We start from the raw sequence: 15,718 nt of genomic DNA, 5'->3' as shown, positions 1-15,718 counted from the left end.
AAACATGTCAAATCTGACATTAAATAAAGACGCACTGGACCTGAGGAGGCGACATATTAATGAAAAATGATCATTATTATTATTATTATTATTATTATTGGTAATAGTATGAGAAGGATTTCTATGTTATAAAGACTTATGGTGTCTGGAGTACGTGTGCTATAAAAATCACTGGATTCACTTTTTTTTTTTTAATTTCGTGACCTTTGACCGTTTTGATGATGTCACTTCCGGTGTTGTTTGGCGCCAACAGGAAGCACCACAGCGTCCAGGTGAGTGTGTGGACAGGTGTCTGTGCAGGTTTGGAAAACTTGGACCAAAATGCCGAACTGTGGCCTGGACCATGTTCTACATGGCTGTTGTTGTTGTTGTGGTGTAGTTGGATTCACAGGGTCTTTGGTGAGTGCAGCGCATTAATGCAGCGTGTTGTTGTGGTGGTGGTGATGGTGATGGTGGTGGTGTAGTAGTTGGATTCGCAGGATCTTCGGTGAGTGCAGCGCATTAATGCAGCGTGTTGTTGTTGTTGTTGTTGTTGTTGTTTGTGTAGTTGTCCTGGTTGGATCAGTGCTTTGATGTAATGCGCTGAAGGTCCAAACACTGACGAACTTAAACTGCACAAACCAGGTGTTTGTGTGTTTTCACAAACAGAATAAAGGTTTTACAAACGGAAGCGATGCGACTAGAATAACATGAGAATTAAAGGTTCACGGGTTCATTGTGTTTGTTATGGTTAGTTTCATTTGTTTCTCATGTTCTGGACTTTGAAAGCAGGACTTTTAATTGTTATTGATTATTTGTTTTATTAAATCATATGAATTCTTCTTCCGGTGCCGGTCCTGTCGGTGTCTGTGCGTGTTGGCAAATTTGTATTTTGTTTTTTTGAGTGTGTTAAATTATGTGTGCTTATATATCCTCGTGTGTGTGGGTCTGTCTGTCTGTGTGTGTTTGTGTGCGTGTGTGTGTGTGTGTGTGCGTGTGTGTCTGTCTGTGTGTGTGTGTGCGTGTGTGTCTGTGTGTGCGTGTGTGTCTCTGTGTGTGTGTGTCTCTGTCTGTGTGTGTGTGTGCGTGTGTGTGTCTGTCTGTGTGTGTGTGTCTCTGTGTGTGTGTCTGTGTGTGTGTGTGTGTGTGAGTGTGTGTCTTCATCTTCATGTCGCACTTATAAGAATAAGAATCTTTTTATGGTCACTGCAGAATCCACAGTGCAACGAGTTTATGCCAGCGCGCGCGAACATGTGTACATGACTGTGCACATTAAGTTGACGTGCGCGCGCCTTCTCTCACCTGTTTGTGTTTACATGCGTGTAACTTAAAGGTGTACGGTCCCTTTCTGCGCGTGATCACATACCAGCGTGTGTGTAGGCTGTGCGTGTGTGAGTGTGCGCGCGCACGTCACGTCCGCGTTGCTGCTTATGAAATCCTGATCCCCTCTCTCTCTCTCTTTCTCTCTCTCTCTCTCTCCTGCTTTTCCTCCGCTTCAGTTTCAGTATCGACCTCCTCCTCGCTGCATCTCCGCTCTCCATCCTCCGTCTCCACCCTCCTCCTCCTCCTCCTCCTCCTTTGCTGCCTCTGCCGCCGCCGCCTCAGCGCCACTTCCTCTGCAGGTGGATGGAGGCTGGAAGCCCCGGAGACACGAGCCATGCATGGGATCCGCTGCTGGTAGGGCTCGGTGCGGCTGGTTGGAGCCGTTTTTGTCTTCAGTGTGTTTCCTCCCATAGGTGTCTTTTTATATGGTGTGTGTCTGTGTGTGAGAGGGAGAGGGAGAGGTGGATGCATCGTAATGCCAAGTCTTTGTCTCCCTCCGGTGTGTGTGTGTGTTTTTCTTTCTTTTTTTTGGGGGGGGGGGCAATTGTTGCTTGATGCCCCTTTGATTTTAAACTGAGTGGGTGATCGACAGGTTTCACGATCGTCAGGAATCAGACGTTTTTGCTTCGTGTCGCGTAAAATGTCTGTGATACTGGACTGAAAACGTGTCTGTGGTGCTTCGTTGGGAGTTTATCCGACTTTGTGGTGGCTCCATCTCCTGTGTGCTGTCACTGTAATGATTCTGTGCCGTTCTTATCAGAAGGGCGTGTTTTTTTTCTGCGATTTTTACGCACAGTTCTTCTAAATTTCCGGTCGCGTTTCTGCTCTGCGCGCCTGAAAATGTACCAGATGCCGATGGTTTCCCAAAATTAGAGATATAACGCCCCCTCCCTTTCCCCCCCACCTCCACTATTACCCCCCTGTCCCTCCTCCCTTTCTCTGTTTTCCAGTCAGACTGCTGAGCACCTCCCTTCGCGCCGGGGACCACATCCTTAAATGACCCGCGGCTGAAGAGGGGGTGTCTCCGGATCCAGCGCTCGGATCATGGCATGCTGCCCACACCGGGCAACCAGCACTGACCATGGGGCTCCGGTCCAGGACCGTCGCTAGCGGCTCGGAGGAGCAGAAGAAGGCTTCCGGCGCTGCTCCCGGGGACTTATTGGACCAAGGCACCGGGGGAGCGGACAAGGATGGCGCCCTGCTGCTGGTGGCTCAGGGCCGGGATGACTTCAAGCGAGGCTCTCAGGGCATCGGCATCGGGCTGCTGGCCAAGACCCCCCTGAGCTACACCCGGCCGGTCAAGAGGAATAACATCCGTAAGAGGAGGATCCAGAACCTGATCTACGACGCGCTGGAGAGGCCGAGAGGATGGGCGCTGCTCTACCACGCGTTCGTGTGAGTACATGAAACAGCGTTTTTTCCAACTCGTGCGCGGTCGTTAGTAACGGCTTGCTCTGCACAGAGTCACGGAGCAGCTGCAGAAGCCTGATTCTTTATGTGTCAGAGTCTCGGGAAGCAGTGGAGTCACTTTGTTGCAGCAATTTTCAGTCCATTAATGAAGGCTTGTACTCCACTGATGTGGAATCCAGTTAGGTCCTAACCTAATACTGCTGTGGAAATGAATAGTTTCCTCCTGAATGTCACTGTAGCTGCTTTGTTATGGAACCTCACAGCCCGGGTCTCTGCCCCTGGACGCTTTCCTTCACCTTCCAGTTGTGTTTTTGTCTGAGCTGAAGTTTTCAGCTGTGGGTAGGGTTAGAATTAAGTTTTGTTTTTTTTACAGTGTTTGGATCAGAGAGGTTTTCATGTGATTGCTTCTGCTTCCAAAACTCTAAAAACACTTAAACCCACCAAACTTACATAAGTGGAGCTCCGGCAGAAACAGGCTGATGAAACGTGATGTGTGGTCAGTGGGATATTTTCTGTTGGAGTAGGTTACCAAACTCTCTCAGCTCAGCTTCTCTGGATGTGGTGGTTTTAGCTGCTGTCTTACTCTCACCTGTTTGCTAAGACGTGGACAGTGTGCTGGGCTGGTTGTGCAGTCAGCTCTGGTGATTTCTGAGTTAAAACAAGTGAAGACATCAAACTTCAGATCGGGCTGAAACGTGTCCGTCACCGTTTCCCAGCGATATATTCAGATATCATGTTTCGGCACATGTCGAAGAACATTTCCTCTGTACTTACATACAGATTTTGAGGAACTTGTATTTTGAGTGTTTCCATTTTGCTGTACTTTTTACTCCACGACATTTATCTCACAGTCGTAGTTTGTACTTTTCAGTTTGTTTAATCTGCAGTGTTGTAGGTTAAAACTCCCCAAAATATACAAAGCTGTTAAAATTGACTTCATCTCAGTACAATACAGTTCAGGTCCGGCTCGCCTGCCTCAGAACTGATGCAGTAACACTGACGGGGCTCATTGTCACTGTATTTGATGACTGTCAGTACATTTTGAAGCCGATGCTTCTGTACTTTTATTAAATATAGTCCTGAAACGTGTTGTGTCCAATCCAAACGTGTACCAGGACATGTACTCCGACAGCGAGGAGATGACGAAGCTGAGAAACTGATACGCTGCTCGTCCTGTTTGGTTCCAGCCTGTAGCTCTGCTCAGGTTGTGTAACTGTGTCCACGTGCTGCACAATCTGCCGCCATCGCAGTTCAGCAGGAAAAGTGGTGATTGTGTGTGAGAGTGTTTTCAGGTGATTGTGTGTGTGTGTGTATGAGAGGTCTGAGAGCTGATTGGACGCTCGGCCTGTTTCCCTCTGATGAAGCAGCAGCAGTTAGTCCTCAGCCTGTGTCTCAGCCGGTTGGAGACGTCTCAGTTCTCCTGTGATAAACGCTGAGATTTCAGCATCTGCCAAAACGACACTCGATAGCAGCAGGAGGGAAAATACCTTTTGTTTGTTTTTCCTGAGCCGGCGCATCTGAAAATTCACTGTTGTTGCTGTTGTTGGTTCACTGTTGTTTTTCAGTTGCCAGAGTTGCAAACTCATCAGCTGCAGCCGTAAACAGAGAAGTGATGTGCTGTTTGTTTATTTCTCATCCTGCATTTTCAGCTCAGAACAGATCAAAAGATTTCAGAAATAATTTTATTCTCATAAAACAGTTTTTTTTCACACTGCTTCGTTTCATTTTTGTCAAACCTGAGTGTAGCTTAATATGATTCAGAGTTAATGACACTTATTTATATATATTTATAGTTTTTGTTGTTATTGTTGTTTATAGTTGCTGTTTGATAACTACAAACCAAAATAACTTGATAACCAGTTTATTGACCAGTTAAGTTTACTTGAAACTATGTTTTTGATAAGTTCATCTTTTCTCAGTGCATCTTAGTCTCAAACTTTCAGTAACAAGTTTTTATGCGACACAAATGAAAAATATTTGTTTATCTTCCTTTTTCATGTTGAGAACATGTTCAGTTTGTGCGCAGCCTGTTAGGAGGAACCTGAGAGTCTGAGCTCAGGGCAGAAACGTCCTTAAAGACGTTCCCCTCCTCTCACCTGTGGACTCAGGTGACGTGTCTTTGTTCTGTTCTGGGCTCATGAACTCAGAGACGAGAGAGGAAAACACTCTGTGATCAGACGAGTCTGAGGAGACTGACTCATCCCTCAGCTCATCACGCGTCTCGTGCTCAGCTGACAGCTCTCATGTTTCTCTGCAACACAACATATGCAGCTTCCAATATGGCTGCTCCATATGGGCCGCTGGCGTCAGAGCTGCTCTGAGCATGAAATGACACTTAAAATTCAGCCTTTTGTCGGCTGAAATCAGCTGAGAGAGCAGCTTCCCCTCCACTTTATGTTCGCTCCCTTTTTTATTTTATAATTTAGGTGAACTGAGCCTTAAAAAAACGTTATTGTTATTATTTTTAAATTCTATCAATAAGACAGAAAATAAAGGTGAATCATGTACGTGACACGATTTAAAACATGCTTTTTACAGTCGGAACGAAGGCGCTGCAGACGCCGTCACGTCCGATCTGCTGCTGCTTTAAACCACTGCTCTGCTCTACTGGAGCTCTCTGGGTGCTAAGTGACTTGCTCAAGGGCACTTCAGCGGTTTGTGTTGACAGCAGGGGAAGCGTTACTCACACTCCTCACCCACAGATTATGATGCATAGGCAACACTTCAACGTGACACATGTATAGGAAGGAGAGGCAAGTGGGACGAGGATTAAAGAGCAGAAGCAGATGGGTGGACTGAGATAAAGAATGGAGGAAAAATACAGACGTGTGAGGAGGAGAGAGATGTTTAATATGTAAAAACACAAACAGCAGCTTCCTGTTTTATTCAACCAAAATCAGCGTGAAAAGTTTTTTTTTGTCGTTTTAGACTCTGACAGATCAGCTCGTCGTGGAATTACTTAACCTGACAATCTAGTCCAGGTTCCTCCACATGTAGTCAGATCTGATTCAGGGGTCAGGATGTCTGTTTAACGGTTCCTCTGACAGACTGGCAGTTTGACTGATAACCCAGCTAATTCAATTTAAGCTGGCAGTCTTTTCCTTACCCACAGGGGTTTTAATATCAGCCGGATGGCTTTGGATCACTTTGGTTCCCCACGAGGGGCTCAGGGAACACCGACGGCCCCGGAGGAGGTTTCAGAGGGTCCTGGAAAAACGAGGAACAGTTTAATTTCAGTAAAGTGAGAAGAGAACTGAGGCAGATCAGCACTAACCGTCGGTTTGACTCAGTGTGACTCAGATTCAGCAGAGGCCTGATGGGTCACATCAGAGGTCTGATGGACTGTCTCCATGCTCCGTGAATGGTGTTGGACTCTGTGATGAATGATAGGAGACGATGGGAGAGACAGTTTCATTGTCTTATTCTCATTGTCATCAGTGGTAAATGTATGAGAGACATCGTGGTACTCATGGAACATGTACACGTCACATGTTTCCAGGTGAATACAGATGTTGGAATGATGTCAGAGAGTTAATGGATCAGTCGGTTTGATTCTTCCATTGTTTCATCATCTGACTCGTCTTTTTAGTAAAAGTGACTAAAAACTTACTGTAAGTGAAGCACCTCGATTTCTTCAGATGTTTATTCAGCTGAATTTCCATCAGATCTGATCTGACCATCTTTCGCATGTTGCACACTTCAGGCCGTGAGTTTTCTGAAGCTGTCGATAGAATCGCGCCGCGGCTTCACTAATTTCCTCTCAGTCACATCTGGAAGAGGTTTTATGCCAATAACTGATCAATGTTAAACAACCAGGCTGGAAACAGAAAGCTGGTCGAAGCATCTCGGGCAGGCAGAGTCATGTCAGCTCTCACGTTAACACTGGTCCAGTCCAATCAGATGTTTATGTCTCGTTCTGCCAACACGGTGGACATGCAGCGTCACCGCAGTGAGAACAGCAGCTGACGCCTCGTGGTTATTCTGAAGATCGGAGCGTTGATCTGATCCCTGATCAGCGGAATCACTGCATGTTCCTGCTGATCCGCATCTTCAGCTACTGCAGGAAGTTTTGTATTTAATTAAATCTCCATCTCGTGTGAATGTGAGGCGTGTGTGCGCCCCCTGGAGGCGGCACAGCGAGGGAACGTTCCGGCTGCAGAAGCAACACTGTCAGGCTTCCATTACAGGACTGAGGGACTGTAGTACCGAAATTTTGGTTACCATAACAACACTGAGAGAGTGAAATCAGATCTACAGTGGAGGCTGAGAGTCAGGTAGAGCGAGCATGTGTGAAAGCAGAGAGAGAGAGAGCGATATGAACAGAGACAGATAGAGATGTGGAGGGCGAGCGAGGGAAACACGAGATGTTCGACGTCAGCAGTTTCGGTGGCAGATCAGTGTTGAACCTTGGCCTCGTCCAGGCATCCAGACACGCCTGACAGGAGGGCTTCTTCCCAGAATGCACGGCTGTATAATTCCCATCTCTCTCTATCTCTTTTTCATGCCCATATACTGCTCTCTCACCCCCCCACCCCCCTTCACTTCTCCACAATGTTGATGTTGAGTCCGTTTTCCAGCCCCTCATGCTCGTACGGTGCTTTCTCAACCTTTTGGATTCACGTCAGATTCATCGTCATCCAACTAAAACAAAGCTCTTGGTCTTGTCACACCAACACAGTGATGCAGGGTCACACACACACACACACACACACACACACACACACACACACACACACACACACACACACACACACACACACACACAGCTCAGACATGAACGCTGGTCTCAGGTAAAGTGTGATGAGATGTGGTGGAACACACGGTTCTGTTTACCCTGAAACTGTTTGAGGGGAAACTGAAAAGAACATTGAGAACTTGAGGTTCTGCAGTGAACGGCGCTGACTTCAGCACCACGGACAGCGACCACACCACAGAGCCTGAGCACACCAGACTCCATTAAGAATATTACAAAATTACAAACGTGTTAATTCTATTAATCCTAGAATGATGAGTCTATTAGAGCTTTAGTCAGTCGGCAGAAAAAAAAAACTTTTGATTTAATCATTTGTCAAAAAATCACCAAACATATGTTGTGTGGTGTAAATATACTGTTTTACCGGCTCAGCTCAGTTTTCCTCCCAGAGCTTCGTTTAAAATCTCTGATTGTCGTCAAACTGAAACAAAAGAAAACTGACGATTCACTGACGAGCTTCCAGTTCACTCTCGATCTCCCGTGATTTCACTGAGTCCACACAATCTATTTCTGCCCCGTAGAAAACTGCTGTGCGCGTAATTACCATCTGAGTTCAGGCTGAACCAGAACAATGCCGCACTTAAACGCCACGTCTCCAGATGCAGTCACTGTCTTCTTTTCTTTCGCAGAACAACACGTTGTGCGTTTAGTAACAGGCACAGTGGTCGTGTCGTGAACTTCCTGTTAGTGAAAACAGCCACGTCGGCTCTGGAGGCCTAGAAATGTGTTTCCCCTGCTGATGTGTCCTTGTTTTGTCCCCGACTTGAATTGTGTTGTTGTTGGGTGATGCACTTAATACATCAACAAACATATCTGAAAATTCCTCATAGGTGGAAGAACTGTGCTGGTGTAGTTTGTCATCGGACTCGCTTCAACACTAAAAATACAAACAGGGTTTGATCTCATGAAAATCTAAAGCCAGGCTCACAAATGTTTGGCTGTGGCTGGAGGACTCGGAGACAGGGAAACGTTCTGTCACTTTTCTGCCTTCCTCTCCTCTGTCTTTTCTTTTATTCTGCCGTGATTTGGTTGCTGATTTACACTCTGACGCTTTAGCAGAAATGCTTGAATAACAGCCGACGTCCTGTTCTGATGGACACGTGAGTCTTTCGCTTGTGGCTTAAAGTGACCTGATCGAACGGCAGCGGGATGAAACCGACACAGCGGAGTTAGAGACCGGAAGCAGCGTGTGCGGCTCGTTAGGGGCGGTGAGCACTCATTAGCAATTAGTAACTCTAAATAGCACAGCAGCAGATTCCACAGGGCGGGAGTCGGGCGGTCACAGTGCACATCAGCTGAGCGAGGAGTTAATTGAGCTCACAACTCGATGACTCAAACGGAAGCGGCTCATGCCGCCTCTGGCCCGACTGCAGATTCACTGATTATCTTTAATGTTTGGATTGAAAGGTGAGCCGCTGACAGAAGTGAGTTTTAGGATCCTCGGAGCCTGAGGATGTGATGAAGTGTGTTTGTGTGAAGCTCGACTGACACTTTCACGGCTCGGCTCGTTGTTCAGAAGCTGCTGGTTTGATCCTCGTTACCAACAAACTGCAGAGGAAGCTGCCGGCCGTTCTTTCCTTTTCCTTTTTCCAACATGTTTTTGTGCAGAGCTCAAATGATTTTCCGTAAATTGAACTCTTCCTCTCTTCGGTCTACATTGTTGGTGGCTCTTGTTTCCTGCACAGCTGTAGCTTAGTTGATTGACAGGTCGAGCTGATAGTGAACTTTAAGAGTGTCCTCTGCCGGGCCAAAGAAACTTGCTGTCAATGGCCTTTTGTTATAGACAGTAAATTACTGTTCACATCAGCCAGTGAGCTCAGTCTCATCTGTAATGTTCCCTCATGACTCTGTTTATGTTTACCAGTCTTGGATTCAGTTCAGGGTTTCCTAATGGACTCTGTGGCTGTGGTCATTTACACTAATGACATTCATCTTCGACCAGTGTTGCACCAGTGGGAGAGTCATTCAGTGGTGGAGCTGATGGAGAGAAGAAGTTTAAGGTCGAGGCTCAATTAACTAGAAATTTCATCTCATGCAGCCTGTGAAAAGTCATGACATGAAAACCGGGATAAAATGGTTGAAAAGAGAGAAGCAGTCTCAGTGTTTGGGAAAATGCTGCCGTGGTAAGTTTCTCAAATTAAAAGGTTTTTGAAATAAGAGAGAAATCTGAGGCTCCATCAGCCGTCGCAGGTCAGGGCCTCTTCCTACAGACGGAGCTACATCCAGGGAAGAAGCAGGCGACGGTTACTCCTGTCAAAGGTTTTTTTTTTTGTACTTTTTTCAGTTTTTCAAAGAAAACAATTTGTGAAAAAGGCTCAAATCAATAAAGATTGTTAGTTTCAGTGTGGGTGGAAACGTCAGAGGTCTGAGAAGGAGCACGACATCTTTCTCTCATCAGAACGCACGTCGTGTGTTTCACGCGTGAAAACACGCAGTTGTTCCTGGATCAGCGCTGCAGGTGAGAAGCAGCTGCTGTTTGTCCCTGAAGCTCGGGCTGAAGTTAGGTTCGTCTCTTCATGTGTTGTTTGTCCTGCGGCGGAAACAGTTTGGCTGTTCGCAGCAGAGCCTGCAGTCGCTCTGACACTCTGAAGTTACATGTTCATTTAGGAGTCGCTCCCACTGAGCTGGCTCAGAGCCGAGGCGATGGAGCTGCTGCTGCTGCTGACAGGAAGTTACCGTCTGCTGCCAGAACCATGTGACCGTCCAACGCTGCTGAGCTTTGGATGAGTTCTATGGAAATGTGCTTCCAGCTGCCTGGTTCCAAACATGAACAGAGTGGACACTGAATATGTTTCATGAGAAATTTAACGTGATTATTTATGTTTGTCGTCGGTGACGAGCCACTTGAAACTCTGCTCTGCTGGGAATCATCTGTAAAGCCTCCGTCCGGTCTTGATGAGTGGACGCTGTATGACCTGCTGTCAAAAGGCTCTTACCTGTGCAGAGAAATGGCTTCACGGTGGATCAGGAGGTCGTGAGTGACATAATGAGGCCCTCAGGTGTTACTCAGTGGGGACAGCAGGGTGTTAACGCAGCAGGAGAGTGTGTTAGGCTTGATTTTATAGCTCACACGCAGCCAAACACTGGAACTCTGGCTTTTTCCTGCACAGTGATTTCAAATTGCAGTGTTGGTGTGAAACTAGAGATCAGCGACGCTGCTGAGATTCACCAGGAAATCTCAAACAGAAATATCAAACTGTACGATTCACAGCTAACAGCAGGAAATACAGACATGACATCCATGCACCCTGTAACAGAGCTCAGTGTCGCTCTGATCACTGTGGGAGCAAAACAGATCCACATCTCTGTCCCACTGAAGCTTAATGACTCAAAACTGAGCGTCCTTTCCTTTACAGTGAGCGGCTGCGTGGTCACTTTAGCTCAGAGGAAACTATAGGAACAATCCACCGGTGAACACTGGAGTGATACCGAGCTGGAGCAGTGATATCAGAGGCCTCTGTGGTGATGAGCACGATGAACAAGATAAACAGTCTCACAGTGACGGAGCTGCTGCAGTGACATGTTCATCACTGCGATGGGATCAAACACACCTCAGTCTGAGTGTGTGTGTGTGTGTGTGTGTGTGTGTGAGATCAGATTTCAGTCGCGCTGCTTGAACCCGTCGTGTCGCTGATGATCTCGTGCTCCGTGTTTGCGTCACGCTCGACAATCGCTCATTTCATCGATGATTCAGCAGCCGAACCTCTCCGATCCACATTAGTCCGGGTGATTCTGCGTTTCCATGACAATCCCGTGGGGACGTGCAGTGTTGTCTTCCTCCCGTGCACAATTACCCCAAACACCAGAACAAATTGAATTTTCCTGCTGTTATCAGTATTTGTACATTTCCTCCTCTGATGCACTCTCCACTCTCTCCTCCGTCCAACGCTCTGACCCAGACAACTGTAATGTTCGTGGCGCCCAAAGGCTCCAACCTCCACCGTCCCCCGGGGCGGTTTGCCTCAGGCCTCAGCCTGCTGAAGAGCGATGCCGTCGGGTTTGATTTACGTCAGGTGTGCAGCAGAATGCTGGAACCGTCAGCTGCGAGCCAGTGAGCTGGAATGAAGAGTTGGTTTTAAACCTGTGTTATTCTGCTAATGTAGACGGTGAAAGTTCCAGTGAGAGCCGTCACCAGCGCTCTGCACAGATGTGCTGCCGTGTCATCTCTCCTTGTGTGTTTGTGGAATCTGACAAGTTTTGTGTTTTTCTGGGTTTGTTGACGGCCTTTCTGTTTGATGAAAACAGTGAAGATGTTTGTTTTCAGGCCACAGTGGAAAGTCGAGGCCAGAGCTGATCAGATAAGTTGATGTTTCATGTTTGTGATGCGGCAGAGTGGTTTGGTGGAGCGGCACCGCCGAGGTTTAGCAGCTGGTTAACGATGATTTCTCAGCTCGTTTGTCTCTCAGGGGGACGAGGTTTACGGCTCAAACGAAGGATGCTGGGAAACAGAGTAATAAGCGATTTCCCAGAGTCTCATCAAAGATGAAGCATTACTCACAGCTTTATGGTTATGATCCTCACAGGGTTTGGCTTCTGCTTAGGGCTTTAAACACACGAGCGGTGATGGATGATGGATGATGGATGTGGGCTCTGACCCTCTGTACTGGCCTGATTCCAGTGCAGATGTTAATGTTAATGGAAACACCAAAGGTCAAATTTGGGCAAAATTTTTTTTTAGTGTGAAATTTCACAAACTATAGTAAATGTAGACAAAGTAAAGTAGTAGAAGAATCAGCAGCTGTAGTACTGAACTGTGTCATACTGGTGATACTATTGGTATTAATACTTGTAGCAGTTGTTTTCAAAATTTTCAGACAAACACATTTTCCTGTCACAGCAACGGCTGAAGTACACACAGTCACACACTCACACACACTCACACTCACACACACACACTCACACACACTCTCACACACACTCACACACACTCACACACACACACTCACACACACTCACACACACTCACACACTCACACTCTCTCACACACACACACTCACACTCACACACACTCACACACACACACTCACACACACTCACACACTCACACACACACACACTCACACACTCACACACACTCACACACACACACACACTCCCTCCCCCTCTCGTGCACACAGACAGGGATCGATGGGTGCTGGTGGAGCAGTCGGACCCTGAGGAGGATGATCTTACCAGGAGGAGAAAGGAGATCTGACTTTTGTAAAGGGAAACTCCCCCTTCTTCAATCCCACAATCCCTTTCTGCGCAGCTGGTGCTGAACACCAAACCTCAGCCAGTCTATTCGATCCAATGATGATTGTGTGTGTGTGTGTGTGTGTGTGTGTGTGTGTGTGTGTGTGGTCTTCCTTCTCTAAGTCATAGAGGAGTTGTTCGGGGCGAGGCGGGGGAGTTAACGCCCAGCAGGGGGGGGGGGGGGAGGGGGGTCATTACTGTCTGTAATTTCAGTCCCGTCTGAATCTGCCGTGTCAGTGATTTTCACAGGCTGCCTGAGTCGTCTTCTACTTCCTGTAACATGAGGGTAAAAATAACCTGCTCCCAGACAACCTGACATTTCTCACTGTTAATGAATGGAACAGCATTTTGTGTCGTAACTCCTTTTTACAGACAGCACTGGAAGGCAGCATCCACCTCAAAGAATGTAGTGTTCTCAGTAACAGTCTGCTCTGATTCTTCTTGTTTTACAGTCTATAGAAAAATAAAGACATAGAAAATTCCCACCGTTAATCAGGCTAAGCATCTAAAACAACTAATACAACCAATAACTTCAGTACCACAGCTCGTGCACTGTTTATCATTGTTAAAGTCTCACAGTTTCAGTTGTTTGTCCCATATTTCTGTTGTTTGGACGCGTCACTGCTTCTGGTTGATGTTCTCACTGATCACCTGACACGTAGAAGACGTATTCCCCAGTGATCCTGATGCTGATTAACTGTGAGAGTAACGCGTTTACTGTTGCCGGTTATAAACAGGTGCCGGTAGATTTGGTGAACGTCACACCTGCTGCAGTGCAAACGAAGATAAACTGTACGAGCTGGAGACAATGACCGGTCCTCTCGTCCACCCCCCGACTCCCTGTAACACAGAGGGATGAGTCAGAGCCTCTGTGGATTTGAACCAGCGAGTCATGGAGAGCAGCAGCTCTGTGTGTGTGTGGTTGGTGGACAGATTTAGCCTGAAGAGCCGAGTCATCTGACAGAGCTGCACGTTAACGCTCTGACAAATCGTCGCCGTGTTGACTCCGAAGCATTAATACAGTGAACCGCCTTTGCATCTGTTTGTGTTGCTTTGGGTGAAATTGTTTCGGTGTGCGTCTGTTCAGATGCAGCACGAAAATATTCTGAAATAAACTCAGTTGATTGGAATTTGTGATTTTGCACGTTGCAACAGGAAGATCGAGTTTTTACAGTTTCAAAACGAAGTGTAGGTGATCGCTGGCTGCGTTCAGCCTGAAAACGTAAGTGTATGAAACAGCTTCAGAAGATCAACAGGATTTCCTGTACAAATGAAGGCTGATATAAATAAATAAGTACATTTCTTCATCCATATTTAATAGATGATAGTTGAGGGGAGGAAGATTGAGGCACTGCCACAAACCTGCTGCTTTTCTCTGATGCTGTGTTTATGGAGAAAGTGGGTCAGGGCGGCTTCGGGTGCTGCTGGCCTCAGGATCCGTGATGCAAACGCTGCAAGGCTCCAGCTCGTTCCCTGCTGTGTGAGTTTCATCAGACACCGTGTGTGTGTGTGTGTGCGTGTGTGTGTGTGTGTGTGTGTGTATATGTGTGTGTGTGGAGAGAAAAAGACCTGAAACAAAGCAACAGCCCACCCTGAAAATCAATGGGAAGGTAAATGACAGACTGAAAGCTTTTTTAGCAGCTGCTGATGGAGCGTTAACCTCTGATTGGTTCTGAATCCGTGTGCAGGACGTGTCAGAGGCAGCAGCTGAAGCAGGAGCTGCTCCTCAGCTTCACGCTGGAGCAGAAGCAGCTGGTTTACGTCTCCAAAGCTCCCGAACCTGAGACAGAAGAATATTAGGTTGTCGTAGATATGTGATGGTCGTTTACCTACATTGTGCTGCGTGTCGGTAAAAATCTAACTCATGAACTCGTTAAACTCGCCGCGCTCTGGCTCTGGATTAGATTGTCAGCAGTGAGCGCGCTGCTGAATCACGACTGGTTCATCTCAGGCTCGGTGTCATTACCGTACGAGTTCAGTCACAGCTTCGTCTTCATAAACCTGTGATGGACGACCGGCTGCTCCAATCAGAGAGCCCGGAGCAATTACAGACAGGAGGTCTGGGCTGTTTGGAGACTGTGAGCTGTTGGTGTGGCTGAGCTTCTCCATGATAACTGTGTTAGCATCGTCCTCTGTCCAGCCTGATCCACCAGCTCAGGACCAGGACGGACTGCAGCTCAGTTTACCTCTGTGTGTGTGTGTGTGTGTGTGTGTGTGTGTGTGTGTGTGTGTGTGTGTGTGTGTGTGTGTGTGTGTGTGTGTGTGTGTGTGTGTGTGTGTGTGTGTGTGTGTGTGTGTGTGCGTGTGTGTGCGTGTGTGCGTGTGTGCTGTGTGCGTGTGCGTGTTCTGGAGGAGGCTTTAACACGGTTTGTGTTAACAATGAATTTGCAGTTGATTAGCTCGCACAGCTGTTTTCTTTTCTTGCAATACAATTTGGTTGCTTGTGCACATTCCAGGAGTGATTTCCTGCTGATGGGAGAGTGTACACTTGTGTGTGTGTGTGTGTGTGTGTGTGTGTGTGTGTCTCTGTGTGTGTGTGTGTGTGTGTGTGTGTGTGTGTGTGTGTGTGTATGAATCTCTGTCAAAAAACATGCTAAAACATCCAGATGTAGCTGGAGATCCTTCATCTTATCAAACGATGTTCCATCATCCAGCGTCTGGTCTCGTGTGACTGAGCCCAAACCCCAGAAATATTCAGTTCACTGTGATCAGTCATGTGACTCAGTAAAGATCCTGTTAGAGGGACAGAATCCATCTGTTCATGAAACCAAAGATCAGTGAGAAGGAAAGTTTAGGATTTTAAAATAAATCAGGGAATGTGCCTTTAAACAATAACACGCGAGTCCTTACACAGTGTAGCTCCATTAGCTGTTAGCTCGCCACTCAAGAGACATTAGCCACCATTACCAGCTTATCACACACACACACACACACACACACACATACACACACATACACACACACACACACACATACACATACACATACACATACACACACACACATCCTTCCTCTCACAA

At 47.0% G+C, this 15,718-nt stretch overlaps 1 protein-coding gene across 1 annotated transcript in view; it reads left to right on the top strand.

Moving 5' to 3' along the window:
- The first annotated feature begins 2,383 nt into the window (after positions 1 to 2,383).
- The window catches only part of kcnq3 (potassium voltage-gated channel, KQT-like subfamily, member 3), a 65,509-nt gene continuing 52,174 nt past the window's right edge, over positions 2,384 to 15,718 (top strand). The window contains exon 1 of the mRNA XM_041055217.1: positions 2,384 to 2,697. Within this exon, the coding sequence (XP_040911151.1) occupies positions 2,384 to 2,697 (314 nt within the window). The remainder of the gene's footprint in view (positions 2,698 to 15,718) is intronic.

Source organism: Toxotes jaculatrix, chromosome 14 (assembly GCF_017976425.1).
Source record: "Toxotes jaculatrix isolate fToxJac2 chromosome 14, fToxJac2.pri, whole genome shotgun sequence".
NCBI classification, from domain to species: Eukaryota; Metazoa; Chordata; class Actinopteri; family Toxotidae; genus Toxotes; species Toxotes jaculatrix.
The sequence above is the reverse complement of the archived record's forward strand: the minus strand, read 5'-3'. Positions and strand labels throughout refer to the sequence as shown.